This window comes from Amphiprion ocellaris, chromosome 14, assembly GCF_022539595.1.
Source record: "Amphiprion ocellaris isolate individual 3 ecotype Okinawa chromosome 14, ASM2253959v1, whole genome shotgun sequence".
NCBI lineage: Eukaryota > Metazoa > Chordata > Actinopteri > Pomacentridae > Amphiprion > Amphiprion ocellaris.
This window is the reverse complement of record NC_072779.1, coordinates 10272112-10294179: the sequence shown is the minus strand read 5'-3', so window position 1 is coordinate 10294179 and position 22068 is coordinate 10272112. Positions and strand designations below refer to the sequence as shown.

Here is a 22068-nt window from a genome sequence, read left to right as displayed (position 1 = left end):
TAAAATGAGCCTCACCTGTTTCAAAACTTCTATAAGCACTAGTGAAAAGATGAAATCTATTGCCAGATCCCTCCGCTCCAGTAAATAATCCTTTTGTTGCTCATCACTGACACAAACAGAGAAACAGACAAACATTATTTGACATATGGAGGCTCAAATGCACGCCCCTGTACTTGGCCCACGGTTGTAACGTATGAGACTGTTTTTAATAAATTTCCATTAATAAGTTAATTGTAGGCACCATCTGGTTCACTACGTAATCGTGTGTACTCAGTGTGCAGCTTGTTTGAGTTTTGGAAACAAGCCCTGCAAAAGACAACATCTTCGGGTTTTTTACTAGTTGTAGCACTTGTGCCTTATTTTCTCAACAGCAATATGGCTTTATATTACAGAACTGTGAGGCAAGTTTGTAGACTTGCAGGTAAAAGTAATAAGTCTGAAAGTTGTATTTTGTTTTCCAGATCAGTTCCAAGGTCTTTGTTGCATTGTTGAGTAGGACAGATGAAAAATGGGGCACCTCACTTCTACACGTCTCTTTTCAGTGAAACTATGCCTCTTTTACTTGGTGTTTTAACTTCAGCTCCTTTCTTATAAATTGAAATTGTTTAAGACTATGTATAATGAGTGAATAAAGACTGATTAACTGAGTCAGAGCCAACCAAATGAAGTATTTTATAAGGATGCAATGAAGAAGTCCCGTCCATTGTGGTTTGTGCTGTGTTGCGCTGTGTTGTGCTCACAGTTTTTTTCAAAAAGGACAGTGAAACGCGTCACCCACACATTTTTTTTTGTATGTGTGGGTGACACAAATCTATTCCAACTTCTCAGGCGGGTGCAAAAAATAGTCATGAACTGAGTGTGTTCTCTCACTTTTTTGACTTGGTGTTGGCCCTGGGTCGATACTCATGGGACTCGTCTTCGAGGCCGTTCTGCCTCTTGTACCAGTCAAACAGAGTCTTCAGGATGGATGGGAGGCAGTATTCTGCTAGAGAACTCATACTGCTGATCAGCTGCACAGAAGTAAGAAACCGGAGCAGAGGTTAGTTCCATTCACACAATGTTAATGTTACGACTAGATGTGGATGACAGAGGGAAAAATGAGCAGAATATCTTGATGATGATGTGTCCATGTGAGGTACACACACCTGGTCGAACTGTGGGTCTTCCCCTCTCTGCAGAGATTTGTTAAGAGGCTTCTCCTGTGGGAAAGGAACAGACGGAAGGACAAATATTCACGTCAGAAGAGACAGATACACTCTTTACAGTCACAAGAAAGTCAAAGTTCGAATTCCTCACAACTGTGAGGCAGCTAAAGGTGTCACATCACTGCCTGAATTTGCTGAAATTCCTCATACCTCCCCAACCTCTGTCGAGTAAAGCCAGTAAGTACTGAATATACTTGAACCTATGGTGGAGGTACACTAAAGGATTCTTGGACTGGGTGCTCAGGTACTAATCAGCTGAAAATGCCAAACAAAATCACTGACTTAAAAGGCCAAATCTTTTAACCCTATTATGGCTTGTGCTCAAACGTTTGAATTTCTGTAAAGAGACAAACAAGCCCTAGTTAAACTTCTAACCCCAAAGAAGGAGTGTACAACACTGAACACGGTAATGTAAGGGGCATAATGGTTAGGTTACAGTACATCAGACATATTAGGTTACACCTGCAGGCTGAAAAAGTGCAAACATGTGAATCTATATCGCAAAGCATTCATCTGTCTATATCAGATTTTGTGTGTGTGCAATTTTGAAAACCACTGGGTGCTTGCTGAGAGTAAAAGGTGCATGTTCCTAACAAGTGGAGCACCTGTCTTCCTTTCCTGCTTTACCAGTGCATCAAAGCTTAGAAAAAGTTTTTGAAACTATCCAGTATTGATGTAAATCATCAGAAAAGGCCTTGATTGCTAGCGAATAACAAAAAAGAGGTTACAGTGTTTCTCGCTGTAAGACTAAAATGATAGCTCTATCTCAGTATTAACAGTCACTATTCAGGTTTGCAACAGGACAGCACAGTCTTTCATAGAGGTGGTTCAAATGTTGCACGTTGGCTGCTTCCGTCTTTTTGCCTAGTCCATTCAGTTTGATTATAATATATACATAAGGGTGCATTGCAGAGATCAGTTCCTCTTCACAAAATAGATTAGTCATCATATGCTGTTGTAAAAGGTCATTTTGAATAACATTATCGGATAACATATCACAAATGTATACCTAAATTATGCATAACCTGAGTGAAACAGGAAAAAAAGTAAAGACAAAACAACATGAAACAATCAATACAAAGTCACTCACCAGTGGTTCAGCCATGATGATACGGATCTTGCGTTCAGAGAGCAAGGTGAAGTTCGCAAACAAGCTTTTTAGGACGAACTCGCCCGGCTTGCTCTCGGGGTCCACATTGACGGGCGCCATGACGACAGGACCCTTCCTTTCTCCCAGGGTTCCACTGACTGGTGGGAGGGGCGGCTTCAGTCCCACTGGAGAGGCTGAAGACAGTTAAGAAAGGTCAATTAGTCTGAAACTGTGGCTCTCAAAGTCTGGCAATGCAGCTTCTCTCTTAGACAAAACTGAGACCACTCCGCCTCCCTACAATCCACATGTTTCTACCACTTTCTTACTTCTGATTAGGGTGTAATAAATGCCTTCCATATCATTTCAGGGGTTGGAGAAGGTCAAGAACAAGTGCAATATGTTACAATGAGAGTTTTTATTTATATATATATATATATATATATATATATATATATATATATATATATATATATATATATATATATATATATATATATATATATATATATATATCTTCGCAATGTTCCAGTTGTTGTCAATTTTCACTGGGTTACTTGATACGGAAAACATATTCTAGTTTCGGATTCATGAGGAATGACGAAGTAAGTTTATGGATGATTAATCGTGACAGGCATAATAGATCACTTTCTCTGGAGCCAAATATAACTAAAAACATGGACATTACATCTGTGTGCTCAGATTTTGGATGAGTTATGGCACGGTGAAAGACCACAACTTTTGACAATCATCCTCCCTGCTCTGAGACAAAACAGCTGTGATGGAGATCCTCATGCTCCTGTGGTGCTTGCCTAAGTAAACCTTATACTATGATAAGCAAGCAGAATTTCTCAATGTCAGAGACATATCATTTTATTATTTCCTCAGAGTTAAACCTCCCCAGCCCTGACTAAATTATGTTGTCGAAGTTTGACAGGGAACACTGTCCAGGCACACAGATGGACACACAGACATGCACTTGCACATTTTCATTTCTCCCTACTGATTGCAACATTGGAGCGACTGGGCACCATTATTGCCCATGGTAATGATAAGCAGACATAAAAAGATAAAGAGTGGAGTCTAGAAAGGGGATGAGTGAGAGACAGACAACAAATGGTGGGGGCATTTCCTGTCATGCATCTTGAAGAATATTGACATGCCCTTAAAAATAGAACAAACTCATCACTGTAAAGAGACAGCACTTTTCCACAACATTAGGGATGATGCAGTGTAGGAGCTTAAGCAAGACTTTGTGAAAAAAGTGAACACGTTGCACTGCATTGTACCAACTACTGTCATTGAAAACGAATCATAAGTCAACCAGTCTAGTTTACAAAAACCCAAACAAACGTCTATACACACAGAGTAGAGTATTAGCCAACAAAGGAGGCTTGTTTGACTGGAGTGAATTTGCAGAGAAGAACAAGGTGTGAAAATGTCTTTTTTTTCCCCCAAACAAAGCAAAGCAACACTTTATCTCAGCATTTACCAGACAAGTCTAGTGTGTGAGATAACAACACTGTCAGGTTTAACTCACCGCGGGGGTGAGACATAAATACTAAATCCTAGTTTCCTACACGGGATGGCCCCTTGGCCTCGTACACAGCAACCTATTTGCGTGAAACCTGAGCACTCACACGATGTAAACATGTGCGCATATGAATCCACACCACTGTGCACTTACCAAGGCCCTTGATGAAGCTGATGACACTAGCCCTGCTCCATTTAGTTGGCACTTCCATGGTGCAGACAGCCAGACGCAGAGACTCAGATATAGTGTGTAAAATGAGAAGTCGCAATGGGACGGAGGAGGAATTACACCTTACGGGGTGTAAAACACAGCTTCCATGATTTACAAATAAAAGTAATTCTTTGCAAGAGATTAGAGGCGCTTTATTATCCAACTATTCCACCATGTCAGAGACTGCAGACGTCACAGTAATGTCTGGCGTCGGCACTAGGCCGGTCTAACCAAAGCTAAACGTGTAAAGCTCCATCCTTTAGAAAATGACAGACAGGCAAAGTCAAAGTTGTGAGCCTGAGGCGAGAAAGAAAACTGTCATGGTAGCAGTATTACAGCTGTATTCCTCATTCAGTCCAAATGAAACAGGAAGATATGCTGTATCCACAGACTGTAGAAGTCATAGCCAGAGTGAAAGTGCCCAAGTGAAGACGACTTGATTCCTTGAGTTTAGAGAGTTGCAATCACAGAGCAAGAGATGGTGTGAAGGTGTCTTCTCAAACTAACAGAAGAGACAATAAGCGCCAGCTTATTGTGTCGTGAGTGAACTCTACCAACAGGGATCGAGAAATATTCCACTGTCCTGCTCCAGCAGAAGCTTGGGTAGACCAGAGGCTGCAGCGGGCCCCATGCTTGACAGCTATATGAGCCTACAGACCAACTATCAGTTGCTACTTTAGCTTCTGCTCCGCCTCCGACCTGCCATCACGTCTCCACACAACAGTTCCCGTGACCTTGGAGTCCATGGAGGCCATTGGAAAGAAGTATTGAAATGAAATGCTTCTTTGAAAGCAGCTCTGTGGTTGTTCTTAAGTTGTCAGTAGCAGTTAAGTAAAGTTTGCTCCTTGTGGAGATCTGACCAGAAGAGTTGGGTTGGAATTTCAACACTGCTCTGAGAGAGAGCCGAGGGGAGGAGGGAGGCGCTATATATAGACCACTGGCGGTCACTCTCTTACATACCCACCACTCCCACTGACCCCGACTACACACACAAATACACACACAGATGCAAACACACTATGCAGAAACACATACACGTGCACAATTGTGTTCATCAGGGAAATTAGATAATCTAGTTAAACTACAAAGCAAATAACAAAAACTTCATTAGGAAAAACAAAGTTGACTCCGAGCAGAGACAATTTATTACAGCCTGTTAGTGAGTTGAATTTATGGTGTTTGTGTGTACAAGCATGTGTTTGAAGCTTGTGCATGGAGCGAAGAAATTAGAGTGGGATGAAGAACGTTGTCCAATAAAGCTGTTAATATAACGCACCAGAGCACTTCCTGGGACCATCTGCATGACTCAGCATCTTAAGACGTGATTCAGCAGATTTTATCATGTCTAGTCAATACAGGACTACCTCAGTTCCATCACTTGTTGTATCCTAAACCCTTTATTTAACATAGTGCACAAGCAAGAAAGAAAGAAAGAAAGAAAACTGTAGGACTAAACAGATTGATAAGAAAGAAGCAGTTAGTTAAAAATGGCATCATTGGAGTGTTTGATTTTTGTTTCTCAAATGTATAAACCAGAGGCTTGTCTCTGACATAAGGAGATTTTAGACATTTCAGATAGTCTAAGGCACTGATTTTGATCTGTGTGAAATTGTAAATTGATTTTTTTCAGACATTTTACAGACAAAACAAAAAATAATTTCAGAAAATAATTGACAGATTAGTAATTTTAAAAGAAAGATACTAGTTGCAGGCAAAGTAAACTTTACATTTAGCTTCAAATTTACTTTTTTTCCATCACATAAGCAGACAAGCACACTGAAGATGAATCATGACATTGTGCTTCCTAACACAGAGTGATAGCACACATCAAACTTAATTTCAAGGTTTTAACTCGGGCATCCCAGACGGTTTTCTTGAGTCGTAAAAAGATAAATCAGTCGTGTCCGTGCTTGTACAGTTCGTTGGCAGAACATAAGTGACTTGGATTGTGATGAGTCACTTCTATAAGCACAGACAATAACCACAAATACACAATGACTAACCTCGACAAGACCTAGCAGAATCAAACCTGTTTGTTGTCAGAGGAGGCTGCTAACAAATTGTCACTGTGAGTGAAAAATGTATTCTGGGATTTTCATGGCGTTGCTGTTGCTTTTGTTTAACTAACTATCTCTGAGTCATCCAGATGTGAGCGCTTTAAGTGCATCAAAGTAAAATCTGTCCACATGAATCACAGCTGAATTCACATACACAACTGAAAGTTTTACTTAGCAAAAAATGAAGAAAATAAAGTGTTCCTGAAAGATTATAATTCAAAATATAGCCCTCCTGTACACAGGTGCCATAAACATTACAGATATAAGTCTTGTTTTTAACCATCAATGCCATGTTATAATCCTTAATATGATTGTTTCAAAGGGGTGGCATGGACTGTTTCTTGGCTTTCAAATCATCTGATGGCTACCATGACCATGACCTTGGAGCAGACAAACCTACGCATCTGAATTTGGTCCTTCAGCTGAAACAAGCTCAAATTTAAATGAGAGATTTATCTCTCATCTTGATGCCAGTGATTTCTTTCTTTAATTAAACTATAACTTGCCCAGGGGGAAACCATCAACACCTCCCATGAACTTCCTCAGTAACCCGTACAGCAACATAACCCCTGCTGACAGTAACCTTCAAAGTAATATATGAGTTCCACACTGCTGTCTTTCTAACCTCATGCACATGCCAAAACGTTTTTATGAAATCTAATAACTACTCACATAAAGTGCCCACACGTTCAGTATATGCATACATGCACAAAATGAAAGCTAGCACCAGCAGTGGTCAGTCAATATATGAAAATCACTGCAGCACAACAACAGAGGGTCCTGGCTGATCTTTGCATCCTCTGGATAAGCAAGAAAACAACTAATGTGACAGTAAAAGTAAACTGCAGGCAGTATGATGATGAGTCCCAGTGGGGCAAAAAGACAGTGGTGCTTTCTGCTTTCTGTAATGTCATGGATCCACTGCTGAACAGATAAGTACAATATGTCCATTTGGAAACAGTCAGTGAAGATGCTCCTGGAGACTCAAAGCAGACTGTCTGAGAGTGACATGCAGTTAGCTTCTGTTTGGTAAACACAAACCGAGGAACTGATTACGGGATTCGAGTCTTTCAGACAGTAAACAGCACATAAAGTAGAGCCGACAGAACGATAACACATGTAAACAGACTGCTTCTTATTAAATGACAAATTTTGGTTGAGCTCAAGCATCTACTTTTTGCTAGGCACAAAGATGATAAAGTCAAAGATCTTCTTCTTCATTCGCTGAGTAATGTGCTGTATGATTAATATAGAAAACTGCTGAGGAGCCAGTTTTACCCTCAACCCCTGCAGCCGTTATCTCTTGCTCAACTTGTCTACCATTATTCCATTACGTAATATTGCCAAATATTGACAGTGTGGACCTTGCTATATTCTGCCTGTTTTTCAGTTTTCTGCACTCCTAACACGCACACAAAAATAAGCCGAGTCCGTGCACTACAGGATCTACTGAGGAATAATCAGTCTTGTTACGAGTGCAGGCTGTATCGCACATTTGTTTGGCGTACCAGCAACAACAACTGTGGTGTGTTAGCTGTACTCACTGCCTCCTAAGGACTTGAGTAGAGACTTGATGCTGATGTCAAAGAAGCCTGAATCCTGCTGGCTGGTCGCCATGGCTGCAGAGGCTATGTCGCCACGGTGACAGACAGCAGAGTGGGGACAGGACGGCAGGATGAGGCGTTGCGGACGGAGCGAGTGGGAGAAAGAGGAGAGCGCTGCGAGAGGGAAAGGCTGGGAACGAGGGAGAGAAGGATGCGGGTGGGCAGCGAGCGATGCGGATGTTGCGGCTGTCTGCTGCTGAGTGTGTGTTTGTTTGTGTGCATGCACAAGAGAGTGTGTGTGTCAGAGAGAAAGGGAAAGAGAGCGGCAGTCAGCCTTGCCTGAGCTCCGTGTTGCTTTCTTGCTGGCTAACACCCCCCATCCCCTCTCTGTTTTGCTCTCTCAGGACAGTGATACACAGATGTTGGTAGACGCAAGCAGCCAATCCTCTTAGAGGAAAGACACAGAGAGAGAGAGAGTGAGAGAGAGTGAGAGGGAGGGCGAGACAAAGGGAGAGAGAGAAAGGGAGGAGGGAGAGAGAGACAAACATACAGTAGATGGAAGTGCACAGGGGTGGCGCAGAAAATAGAGGGAGGGGAGATCAGAGGGAGAAAGCTACTGAGTGGCAGACAATACATAGTGAGCAGAAGATGGGCTACTGAGGAAATTAAGATGATACAGAATAACAACAGTGATGTGATGTTTCTTCATCACTGCTGTCCAGCTCTGATTCGCATTGTGCTGAGTGAGCAGGCTGTAAGCCCACCCCTCCGATGAGAACCAAGGGAAGCCATGACAGACAAGCTGCACTGACAAATCCAGCAATAACTGGTCAGCAGCATCACTGCCTCACATATAACAATGCTACATAACAATTATACATGGATTCTGAATGCGTGTGCTCTGTATGTATGTAATTTTTGGTTATACAAAACTATGGATTACTTGAGATTGCTGCAGAAATATAAAAAGCATTAAAGCTTTCAAAATTTTCCAAATTTGGTGTGCATCTTTTAGAGCACATCGTGTATCGTTTCTTCTTAGTACAAAATGATTGAGTTTATTTATTCTAGATTAACTGGAAAAGCATTTTACAATGCAGATTAATGTACAATCAACTGCCAGTACAGTACATTGTGTAAAGCTAATGCAGTCTAATGCAGCACTTCCGCTATACACAGTAACTTAATAAAGGTTACAATGTTTAGTCTGTGTTGTTTTAGAAGTGCTGATTCAATCGTATTGTTATGGCTGCAGTTTGTTGTGTGGGTGAAATGTACTGTATTATACAGAGAGGTGTTTCTGGTATTATGTTATTTACTTTACCCTCATACCTCGATATAAATAGGAAGGAAAAAATAGCAGAAGTGCCAGTTGGTAAAAACATAAAAAAAAAATCCAAAGGTAACAGTTTTCATAATTCTTAAGTGGAAAAAGGAACAAGACATTCAGTAAAAAGGCTTTACAGACATGCCTTCATCAGATAAACATGGATGGGAATAGCTGTGGGAAATTCACAGTCTGCTTCCTCAACTATTGGGCTGAAGAAGCAGTAAGATCATCAAATCATCAAACCGTGAGCAGCTGCCCAGCAATCAAATATTCACTTCATTTCAGTAAAATTACAGTAGAGCATTTTAAAAAACAGAATACAACAAATTAAGGCGCAAAATTATAGTATGTCAATATCAATATCAATGTTTGGAAGTTTAAAATCTCATATTTTGGGTCCCAGAGATTCGTTTTCCTCTGAATTGTGATTAAGGTACATCCTGAGCAGGATGTTCTACAGCTGAAAAATCAACTTGTTAGTGGTGTCTGAGGGAAAAAATCATTCCCTTAAATCCAGGTTGGCATTTCAGTATTTAAATTTCCTGTTAATTATTGGCTGATGTATGCACTAATACTGATATAGTAAGCCACTATTGCAAAATTTTCAGTAATTTTTTTCACAGAGTTAATATTTTGGCAACTGAATCATCTAAATTAACTACTTGGCGAGTACTTTAATGTCTTCGAATCACTTCTGGTGCCAGGATGAACAACACTGACTGCAGACACAGTTTCCAAACAATCGATATTTCATGATGCCAAGTGCCAAAGGAAGCCCAGTTATCTAAAGTGTGCATATTTCTTTGCATCTTGCAAGCAAGGCATCTCTGCTGTTCTGAGTTATGTAATGAATAGATGGAGACACACGGTTTGAAATGTAGCCCAGGAAATCAAATCAAAACAAAACAGTCAGCTACTGTTTCTTATCCTAGCTTGAGAGATTTTAGTAGGACATCCCTCTCCTAACCTTTTCACTGGTTTAGCATCCCATCTGGTGTTTAATTTATTCTTCTTTCCTTAAGTAGCGATGTAGGCCAACACAAGCATTAGCAGCACTTCATTTGCAGCTGATATTAACCTCCCACATCATGGCTGGAGTTTAATTCTTAACAGATCATTTTAAAGAGCTTAAGTACAGTTTTCAGACAAAATGGGAGAAACTATATTCTGTTGCTCCACCTTAAGCATTCAACTGTTCCCTTGGCTGCCATCACAAATGTCCTTCTAAGTAGAAAAGGTATGGCAATCACGCAAAGGTTGGGTGAATAGGAGTGGAAGTGCAAGTGGATAATTAGGGTCATCATGCAATTCCCTGGATGAATTGTGAAAGTGCCACAGGACATGTCAACGGTTGAGGGAGAGAGAACAGAAAATGAGAGTGAGGGGAAGAGCAGAAAGTGCTTAAGATACGGTATCATGCAATGCTGCAGCTCATTGGAGAGGTACCGAGCACAGGATGGCCTGGTTCACATTAACAGACAATTACAGTCTAATCTCAAGGGAGGAGAAATTTAACAGAGAGCCACTGCAAGCCTATTCCTGTCTGCAACTTCTGCTTACTCTATTAGAGTCCTGGGCCAAATAGCATCAGCAAATCACGAGTTCCACCTTTGTGTTAACCTGCACACCAAATCAGGACAATTCAGGCAATCAAGCTAAGCTAGCAATCACGGAATATGATTTTCAGAATGTTTTCCTGCAACTGTCCAAATGTTCTGCACAAGATTTTGAAGTACAACTTCCACTTACTTGACAGTGCACCAAGTAGCACTATCTCTGCCACTCACTCTTCAGGAGTTTATGAAAATGTCAAGGATTACTGCTTGTTGACCCTATTTGTCAGACTCCTGATTAGGTGAAAAGATTACATGTGTGCAATAGGCAGAGTAAGGTCAGCATCTCTTGAAAGCAAGAAATTCTCCAAACTATGATGCAGTTAGTTTTGTTGTCAAATGATCTGCTTTGCTAGATGTAAATGAGATGCTCTCCCTATGACCACAGATCAGCTGTTCCCCAAAGCAGAGAAATTGCATTTAGAAAGTGTTTTGTTGGAGTGCAGCTCATGTTCAAGGTATTAAAATCTATTCAAATCCCTGACCTACAGTGATGAATAGGGAATCATTTGTCGGAGAGTGGTAGCGACAAATATTTATTCAGCTCACAAGTAAAAATTACAGACATTAAGACACACACACCCTTATGGAGCTCCAGGGATTCCTCACATTCTGAGCAGGGGCCTGGGCATGCCAGCTGTTGGAATGTGACTCCTCCACACACACAGGAAAACACGCATGCACACATGCACACATACGTACGTATATTCAAACATGCACACAGCCTCATGAACAAGACTTAAATTGCATTGCATTGCATTTAACCTCAAATTAAAATGAAAGTTTAATCTTTGTTTGAAGGAATTTCATTGCTAAATAAACAAAAGTTAATCAAAACAGAGTTCCAAGTAACATTTTCTTTATTGATTAGTCAGAATTATTACTGCTTTAATGTGTTAATTGCTTAATGTTATTGATATTTAATTTAGCATTATCTATTAGAAAGAAAGAAGAAGCAGCAAATTCTCACGTTTGAAAAACTGGAACCATATGTAGCATTTATTCTTCATTTTCTCTTAATAATTGTCAATTATTTTATTGTTGATCAACTAATACATTACCTGAACAATATATTCAGCTTTAAATAAGGCTACAAAATAAGTGTTTGGGAATTGAAACCTGCAGTGTGGAACTTATGTCTCCCTCTTCTGGCACCGAGACTAATTACACAAATCCTGCGACGTATATTTGATGCATACCTTGTGGTCGATCGCTTTCTTTTGAAGACTGAACATCGCATTTCCTTTTATCTGGAGCATCAGAAATTTTTCTTGGGCACTTCATAGGTTTTTCCCCCATATGCTCAGCGATACACTGAGAGTGCCTATCAAAAGTATTCATGTCCCTTGGAAATTTTCTCCTTTTATTGCTTTCCAACATTGACTTACAGTCAATTTGTGTTTTTTTTGTAAGAAGAATTTACAAATGTTCTTTTGTCTTCATGGTGTAGCTATAGCCAGGATTAGTGATTTACCAGTAACTGGACCTTCCAGATACAGATGTCTTTACACTACAATCAACTGAGATGCATTCACTGCACTCAGATACATTTTACATTTTGATTCTTAATTTTATTTAGCAGAAATCTGCTTTCTCTTTGACATGAAAGAATCTTGTTTTGTAAATTATTGTCAAAAAAGCCAAATTAGCAATAAAAGGAGAAATCTTCCAAGGAAGGTGGGAATGCTTCTTACAGGCCTTGTATTTGCTATAGACTATTCAGTCTCTATTGCTACAGTTGCTCCTCTCTCCAGCTCAGACAAACCAATCACTGCTCATTAGAAAGATTTAAAACGACGTTATACTGCAAAATACAGAGTGATCAACCCGCTATTGTCAGGCTTAATCAGCATTGTGTGAACTTGTTTGGCAAAAGCTTCAATATAACAGACATTAAAAGTCCTGCACACCAGCTTCACAAAAAACTCGCATCAGTCATTCTTATGGGTTTGTCCTTTGCACAGAAGCAGCAGTTTTATACAAGTATACCATAAATCAATTAACAGTGAACTAACAGCAGCACCCACCATGGTTCACACTCTCCCAGGAATTAATCTCAGGAATCTGTTTCCCCTGACAAAGATTCACCAGACAGAAAAGTGAAAAAGACTACTTGTAAATGACAAATAGTAGAAGTGAGTGCTATGTCTTACCAGGGGCACACATCTGAAGTAGGGACATGTATACATAAAAAGTTGTGTAGATTTTCCGAATGCAATCACAATGAGATTAACAAACTGTCAGCAGTCAGAGACAGTTTTAAAGCATCTCTTTGATTCATAAATAATCTAAATAAAGGTATTAAGCACAATAGTGAAAGTGTTGCTAGTCTTAATTTTGTAAAGTCCAATGAGATGCCATTTAAACCCTTAAATAGTCAGATTACAACCACACTGGACAAAGAAAGGCAGCAAATCATGATGTACGAGAAGCTCATTCGAGGAGTGTTTACATTAAAAATGACTTTAGCAATCATTCAATGATCAAATTATTTGTCGATCATAAGTCTGTCGATCCCCTAATACACTAATTTAATAATCATTTTAGCTTGTAATACATCTGTTAAACAAGACATCACTAAATGCATGCCACTTATCAGTTCATCTGACGTGCTAGTGGATTTATCTGGTCCATCACAACACAGCAGATGAGCACACATTCACATATAAAACAGTGTGTAAATAAACAGCTACAGACAAGCACAGTGCCACTGTTTGAGGTTCAGGCTTCACACAGTAGTGTCTACTTGACACAGCTGGGATAATCAAATAGGTAGCTCTTGTGAAGAATATCTATGTGTTTGTGTGTGTGTGTCAGTAGTTTTAATGCCAGGCATGCCTGTCTAACAAACATCAAAGCCTCACCCGTGTGTATTATCACAGCAGAAAAGTCCCATAATGCTCAATTTCATGACATCTCTACTGACAACAATTTGACCTTTATAAAGTCTGATCTCATTTATTGAGAAGCCACTGGTAATTTTTTTTCTGAAAGACATGTTTGTGCAGGTGGTACGTTGTTACGCAGGCACTACCTCACTCCAGATTTCCCCTCTCTCTGTTCACTGTACGCCCACTTGTCTCTCTCTTCTTTTGAAGTTCAGCTAAATCCTGTAGAAAAATGTATAGTCAGATACAACAGGACTCCCACACCTTTCTGCTCTACTTGCCCTAATATGCTATTATCCTCAAATCACATTCTCCAGAGTTTTTCTTGCACATCTCTCCGACATGATCCTTTTAATGTCACAGGCTTACTGTGAAGATCCACTTAGCCTTGAACTCTTTCGAGTTTTTCTTCCTACTTCTTCTTTTCTATTATTGGGTCTAATAACTGTAAATCTGTAAGGTACCAGTTAATAAAAGTGAAGATGTACCGAGAGCGTGAGGCCTCCTCTTGATTTCGACCAGGCTATGGCTTTCCAAGAATTAGCAGAAACACTGGATCTCTTTGTCCCTTTAGAGATCAACTGATACTATTGTAAATTTTAACAGAGACAAGGACAGAGGGCAAGTCACAGGGATGAACAGACCATCCTGCAACTAAAAGGTTACAAGCTCAGGCATAGATAAGCTGTAATTTTCAATGGCAATATGTGTGCCAGATTGAGAACTTTAGTATTGGATGAAATTGTACATACACACAACTATAAATTCATTTTTGATACTACTGAATTTAAACACATTTCCACTTCTATTAAACTTTGACCGACTACTTAAGGTCTTGGCATTTTCCCACAGCTGGAAGTGTTTGGACATGAAATTCCCAGAAGTTAAGGTAATCTGAGACAGAATAAGTGGTTTGGGTAAAAACACAATATACACGTACATCTGAGGCAACAACCACATAGGCATGTCCATCCCCCATTTTGTAGAATAAGGATTAAAGGAGTAATCTTGTGCTGTTTTGTCAAGACACAGAAGGTATCACTTTTCACAGGGTCTACAAAAGCCACAACAAAGACACTTGTCAAGTTCTTAAGTCACAGCAAAGACATGCAGAGACAGAGGAGGTCTAAACAGGTAGTAAGAGATCTGAAACTTTTCTCAAATCCCAGACTGGATAAAAACCCAACACACCCACATTCCAGCTGAGGATCATTATTTCATTATTTCAGCTGGATATGCAACCGGAGTTTCTACCTCTTCAAGCCTCAGAAATATTCACATCATGACAAATAAGAGTTCACATTCAAACAAACCAGCTGCATGACTCCTCTGCCCGTTTCTTTGCTCTAATGCAGGGTCTCAAAAAATAACAACCGAGCTCATCTTAACTTACCTCCAATGATCCGTGTCCTCTTTCTGGACCGAGACTGGAACTTTGTAAACCTCCCAGTGAAGTCACTGGGGTCAATCATGTCCAATGACATAGAGGCAATACGCTCCAGAACTATCCCATCCTGGCCTTGGCTTTGTTTCTCCAAGTCCTGGTCCTGACCTTGGCTCAGAGAGTGGCCATTGCAGTGGTCTGTATCAGCACTTTCAGCCCCAAGGCTGGCAGTGCTTGTCACATCTTCTAGAGACATGTCTCTACTATGAGAGCTCACAGGAGCTCAATCCACTGCTGGCAGCGTAGTGTCAAAATGTGGCCCTCCTCAGAGCTCAGAAGAAGATCCTACATGGTTTGATAGTAGACTCAGCAGGAAAAAAAGACACAGGATTGAAAAAAAAAACCTTGTTATACCAAAGCAACAATTTTAGAAAAAAGGGTTTAAAGAGGGTGTTCAGGCCGTTCCAAAATCCCTGTTTTCATTTTCTTCATCTCCTTTTTGTCCACATTTTGGTATCCACTTTCCTGTCACGGTTTCTTTCTTCTCTTTATGTCGAGTTCATTCAATCCAGAGTAGGTGATCTCATTGCTTTGTTGTTACAGATACACAGCTCTCCTGAGAGTTCAGGCTCTCCTCTCCTGAGTCTTTTCTCACTCTCTTGTTTAAGATGAAAAATAAGTATCTCTGTCTTCTGTTGCTTGAGAAGCAGTTTTACTTTCCGTAAAAGTTCAACTGTCTTCTCTTTACATGCCTTGCTTTAGCTCTCACCTGCTCACCGGTTCTTTCTCTTGTTGCCTTTCTCAGTCTTCTGAGTCTCTGAGGCACAGCTGTGTTTCTTCGCTCTCAGGTGGTGAACAAGGGAGGGATCCAATTCCAAGAACGCAGCTTGATTGGGTGGTTTGGGAAATTTGGGTGGTTCTCCAGTCTTCCTCTCACCACCTTCTTTTTTTACTTTTTTCTCTCTCACTCTTTTTCCTTTTACTACAAAACAAGTAAATTACGCTGTTCTTGCATCCTCTGTCACACACCTGTTTCCTTCCACTTGTTTCATCCTTTCTGTCTCGCAGAGTAGAAAAGCATGACAGAATGGCACGCTTGTGCTTCACTCAGACAGCCAATACATGGCATGTGGGTGTGATTAAGAGTCCCTGCACTCACTGGTCGAGGCTGTTTAGCCAGTTACAGTAACCTCAATGTGTTAATGGTGTAGGATTACGCAGGGCAGACACACCCATTTACAAAGGGGGAAAGAAAACCAAACACAAACAGGAAGAATTTTACACACCAGGACAGAAAAAAAAGTATTTTTGTGAAAGTCTGCTCTCTGTCCTGATAAGTAGAAGTATTTCAAAGATAAATGTGAGGTGGTATTGTGAAACAGGTTGAAATCTAACCCCACAGCTAGATAAATAAACATCTGAATACCCCTCTGTTTTCCTGAGGACCTGTATGGTTTAAAAAACAAAAACAAACAAAAAAAAAAGGCAAATGCTTGTGGAGGAATGTTGCAGTGTCATGTAAATAGTTAGGTCAGTTTTGATGACAAAAACTTCCTGGAAGCAATCTTGAAAGTCACCAAGAATTAGCCTAGTTAGGACTGAAAATGCAAATTACGCTCAGTTCTTGTCTATAGAAAAATAATCTTATAGGAGGTAAAATGTACTATTTTCGTGTGGCCTTAATTACATGTGATCCTGTAATGCTGTCATCAGAGAATCTTTACTTCCAATAACTAAAAACCTCTCTCAAACCTTTAAAATCAATCTTGCTTAACAAAAACGTTTCCAAAATGCAGAAGCCCTTTGACACACATAACAGCCAATGAAGTGATACAAAATTTTCTTAAAACATTTGCCAATCAATTGAATCTTTTGTTTATCGCTTACTGTGTTCTCTCAAAACGACTTCTGTGCATCCTGTGTTTTGCTCTCTCTTTAGTGTAGTTAGTATCTCCCAGGGGACACCCACCCTTAAGTGACTTCTTGCTGTTTATGCCACTATTGTCATGGCATCAGCTCCATTGAGTGCCTCACCAGAGAGCTGCTGTGTGCTGATGTGAAAACAACAAAACTTTCACATCCTCAGCGATGCCATGTGTGTTGAATCAACATGAAAGTGTGTCTGTGTCATTGTAGCTGCGCATCTGTCAGAGCAACTGACATTTTTCCAACAAAAAAAATATACATTAAAGAGGAACTCCATCCATTTCTCATATTAAAGTCTGTTTCCAGATCTTGAGTGCTATTCCACATCTGAAAAATGTTGCATTTTGAGGTTCCAGAGGTTGCAGTGCAAAGTCTGATACATTTTATAAGCTTTAAGCGATGTCGTATTAAAAATGAAAAAAAAATGTATTTGGGGCATGTCGAGTTAGAAACAAATGAGGTTACCCCATATCTGTAGCACGCTACTCATCTATGCTTGAGGCTAGCAACTGAAGCTACACTGGCCCCTACAAGCTACCAACACACCCACATCTCAGAAGAAATTCCCTGTAGCCAAGTTGTATTGTGAGTAATACAGACGCCATGTTTTGAAGGTTTTGACAAGAAAGAATTGATTGCAATCCATTTTTGTACAAGTGCTATGCTGAAACCATGAAGTAGCTGAGCAGACTTGGAAAAAAAACAGTGAAAGGTATCTTTACTCTATTCCAGTGTAGGTTCACTTGGATCAAAGCCAAATCTTTCATGCCAATTAAACAAAATGTACACAACATTACATACAACACGTCCAACTGCTTGGCAGATTTTCGTTAAATGTGTTTCCCCATCCACCATCTGGCAAGGAAATAGTTAAAGGTGGCAAACAAGCACAGGAAGGCACAGTGCCAAAGTCAGTTAGAGAGGCGTGTCATCCCCAAGGGGAGTACAACAGCCAAGTATTAAGACAGACTCATTCACTCTTACGCACCAACACAAACACACCACCATACACACAACACAGGAGATTGTTTTTGTCCCTTAATTGTTGAACTCTAGCCAACTGAACAGAGAAAACACACAGGTTAACCAATCATCTTCAGGAATGTGCAGGCAATGGAAAGAGGATGGCACTGGGAAAGGCCAAAATAAGGAAAAATAAATATACAAAGCTATTCAGATGCATTTTTTGTTACATTTTGTCTGCATTTTTGATATGCAGTCTGCAGACATCATTATATTTTGGCTCTGGTTGCACACTGGTTGATGGCTGACAATGGACTCCACTGTGGTTCTCTGACAAGCTACACAGGTTTGTCACTCTCTTGTTTGCATGACCTGATTAGTCAGTTGTGTTTATGCTCAGCAGGTTGAACAGCGGCAAACTCACTCTTCAAATACACAGAATAATCCTGCCTATTCTTCCCTTTGAGCTTTTCTTTTCGCTCTCTAATATAAATCAATCTCATGACCGTTGAACTGTTTTTAGAGGAGTTGAAAGTTATATAAGCTGGCTGTGGATAACATTTGTGTTGAGATAACTCGTGACAATATTCAAATACACACACACATTGTATGTAAACAGAGGAAGCCTAATAAGTTAACTTGAATAAATCCCTAATCTTATTCAAATACAAAATTATTCTTGGAGGTTCATTCTCATTCCTCAAATATCGCTGATCCGGATAATTCATTTTTTTATTATATTAACGGTTTTCAAAGCAGATTTTGCACATAAATCAGCCCGTACATAATTTATGAGCTAAGCACCACCTTCTACCCACTGTACAGACATGCTTTGGTTGACTGGGACAATCAAATGCACCCAAACTGACATACGCAGACAAACTACAGGGTCGTGGCCTGTTTAAGGCCTGAAATGCTGCGACAGTGTCTTCACTTTGGTTCCTCCCCTGCCCCAGCACCCCTTCAGTCAGTCATGTCTTTCTTTTTGTCCCAATATATTTCACTCTTCTAACTTTTTCTCTAATCTTCTCAGTCACAAGAGTGTCATGCCGGGTGGTCTCCTTTGTTTTTATCTTTCTTTAATGTCCGAGTAAACAGAATTGTGCAACTGCTAGTGGAGTTATGAGAAAAGTGACAAAGTGGTGCCATCCTGTCTCACATACAATCTGAAATATAAAACTATTTCCTCTCCCACACAGAAATATTCTTGGTCAGAGGAAGCCACAAGGAATGTGCCACGATCATGATCTTTTTGATACTTTTCTATTTTCATTAACAGTGTCTTTTGCTTTTTCATTTCCTCATTGCATCTTTTCTCCTTCATGGTCTGTTGACTTTATAGATTTTGTTGCTATGCAGCGTTTGTTTGTAGAATTAATACAGAATTAATTTGAGAGTGACAGTAGTTACCAAACCTATGTTTAAGCTTTGGGCGCTAAAAGCTGCCACTTACACCTTGTTTTGGCTCTGTGCCTTGTTCTTTGATCTCACTTCACACCATGTACCATTTCTTCTCTGATGATTATGCTTCCACTTATCATTTAAATTGCACCCTCTAAGACCTCTTCTCCTGTCACTCAAATATATAGTCATGCTAACAGTTGCCCTGACCGCACTGGATGCTCAGCAACCCGGTCTAACAGGAGAACGACAGGGATAAACAAGTTTACTTTTGGCTTATGCACAGAAGCAAGACTCCAGTTCAGGGGTTCACTGGGATGAGGGATAAAGTTAATGATAGCAGCGCCTCGCCACAACAATCAGTCTCCTTGTAACAAACAATACAGCTCTGCATCACAAGCATATCTGTTCCTAACTGTAGCCTGCGAACATATGATCAAGTACATATTCTGAGTATATTTGGCAGCGACAACATCAATAAAAAATAAGAATACTATTTTTATTTAGGTCGTCATTGCTGTTGTTGTTTTGTTAAAAGCAAGTAACAATGTCCAAAAAGCCTTTTATTAAGCATCTTTTATATCACATATTTGTTACTTATAACATTAAAAGGGATCGAGTGAAGTACTGATTTTTGGAAGCAGTAAAAGTAGTACCAAGTTCTTTTATTTAAGTAAAAGTTACATGCAAAAGTAATGCAATTACTAATTTAAAATTAATAGTAAGAGTGCCCATTATGCAGAAACTACAGTTGTATGATGAATGATTGGGAGTAAAAATTACAGTATTTACCTTTGAAATGCAAAAGAGTAGAAGTACAAAGTCATGGCAAATGTCAAAATTCAAGTAAAGCACCTACAAAATTGTACTAAAGTAAAGTATTTGAGTACTTTCTGACACTAGTTCTGGGTTGTGATACATGTATTGCTACATTCCTAAGACTGGTTTTAACAGGCACAGTAACTGATATATATGTTTATTTTTACTGCATGTTTGTACTGGCATTGCACTGCTGGTGGTCGCTCAGAATGAAAGAAAAACCTCCCCTCGTCTTTCATTTGTCTTTGCAGTGATTTTTTTTTCTGGTTTTGAAGCTAACGGTACTCCGATTTTTTACTGAAAAAGTTGCAGTGCCGTAGTTCAGAAACTCAAAAGGTCTGCATTCCCTCTAAAGCTCTGTCAACATCATTAGCAAGTGCAGCACGAGTTTGTTTATCAGACCCAACTGGAGGTTAACAAGAAAGAGAAAAAAGCAGCTCAGGCCTGAGAAGCAATAACCAGCTATTATGAACGCATCATGTGCACCTGAAGAGACGTGAAAATACTCTAGGTTTTTCGCATGTAGTGTCTCACGAAATCGATCAATTTATTATAATTACAACAGAAAGATTGCCACAATTTGCTGTCACAGTGCATATGCAGCTGACAGCACGCGGTTGAACAGTTGATGGCCTTTTACATTTGTATTTCTCCTGCCATCATCAAGCCCACACACTGGCTCTACAATGGTGCCCCCTTGAGCTCATTACAGAAATAATAGCTTTGCAAATGCAGCTGATGACATTTCTGACTCTGGAATTTAGTTTTGTCTGTTTGTGTTTAGACACTATAGCTTCTTTGTTTAAAAAAATGCTGTTTTTATTTAACTTGTTTCAAATTTTGTGGGTAAAAACACTCAAAACCTGTGGATTACATTGATTTCTGTAAGCAAGGAGATGGAATACACATCATATTCCCTGATTCATGCAGAAATATTAGCCATGGAAGTGCACATGCAACATGCAGTACAACATGCCCACTGGCCGTTCCATACACATATAGAGTTGTGTTATGTAACATTATCTCTGGAGTCTCTAATGTGCAGACGAATGCATCACCAAACACCCTCAGAGGATAATCAAATCTAACAGGAGTAAAACAGCACTCCCTGACCAGTTATCAGAAGCCTTAAAGCAAACACACAAAACACATAAATCAATTCTCTAATAAAACTCTACATGTCAACAAACAGGCTTAGCAGATCATATCAAGGAAAAGACATCTCTGCAGATCTCTGCGAAGATCACACCTATTAAATACGCAACAGCACCTGAGGCATAGTCAGACAGGGAGCGTGAAGGTAAGGAATGTGAGTGTGTGTGAGTGGGCACTGATGTCTCCACTGTATATGTGTGGACTTGTGTGGATCTAGGAGAAACACCAGGTTATGTAAGCAAGTGGGAGTGAGGTGCCGAACGGTATCTATGGAAACAATAACAGCGAGGAGAGACAGATAGTTCACCAGCCGACTAGGGTTCACCAGAGAGCGTAGGAGGTCTAACACAGTGTCTGATGCCTTCACATGTGCAGTTGAAGTACAGCGACATCTTTGTGAGCAAGACACAAGAAATCAGAAGAAGAATCATGGATAGCCACTAAAAGCTACGTAGATAAATTTCAGCCCATAAATTGCAAGATGCAATGTAATATGTGAAACAATCAACTGAATTAAAGAAAGGAGACATTTCACTATTTGTCAGTCCTGATCTATATGCTGTTAAGAGAAGAGAGAAGAGACTTAGACACGGCTGGGATTAAAGAGTCTGCTGACAAATGTCAAACTTCAAGGATCAGAAAGGACAAGAGTGGCTTGAACAGGCATTAAAGAGGCCTCTGCAAAACTGGAACAACTATTTATAAAAGAGTGGCAAAGATTTTGAGATATTTTCACATAAAAGATGATATGGAATAAGAAAATCTAGCTGTTTAAAAAATTTTGATGTTGTTCTGTAAAGTTTGAGGCTACATCATCATGCAAGTGCTTGTTACAAAGGTGACGTTCATTATATAGAACCGCATACAAATGAAAAGCAACTCTGAACCAATCTTTCAAGATACATATATGTACATAAGATAAGCTATGGCAGCTCAATGGTCCACTCAGTGC

The 22068-nt window shown here is 39.8% G+C and overlaps 1 protein-coding gene across 11 annotated transcripts in view; it reads right to left on the bottom strand.

Annotated features, from left to right (window-relative positions):
- fryb (furry homolog b (Drosophila)) overlaps positions 1-22068 on the bottom strand; it is a 59022-nt gene that overhangs the window by 35354 nt on the left and 1600 nt on the right. For 3 of the 11 annotated variants that reach the window (XM_023298494.3, XM_035943042.2, XM_035943041.2), the window contains exons 1-5: positions 14862-15880; positions 2296-2489; positions 1146-1199; positions 871-1010; positions 16-106 (exon numbers count right to left, since the gene is read on the bottom strand). In XM_023298494.3, the coding sequence (XP_023154262.2) occupies positions 16-106; positions 871-1010; positions 1146-1199; positions 2296-2489; positions 14862-15108 (726 nt within the window). In that variant the 5' untranslated portion in view covers positions 15109-15880. Of the gene's footprint in view, positions 1-15; positions 107-870; positions 1011-1145; positions 1200-2295; positions 2490-3979; positions 4911-7637; positions 8004-14861; positions 15886-22068 lie in introns of those variants that run through there. The other 8 variants (XM_023298496.3, XM_035943043.2, XM_055017006.1 and 5 more) reach the window with 6 other exon arrangements.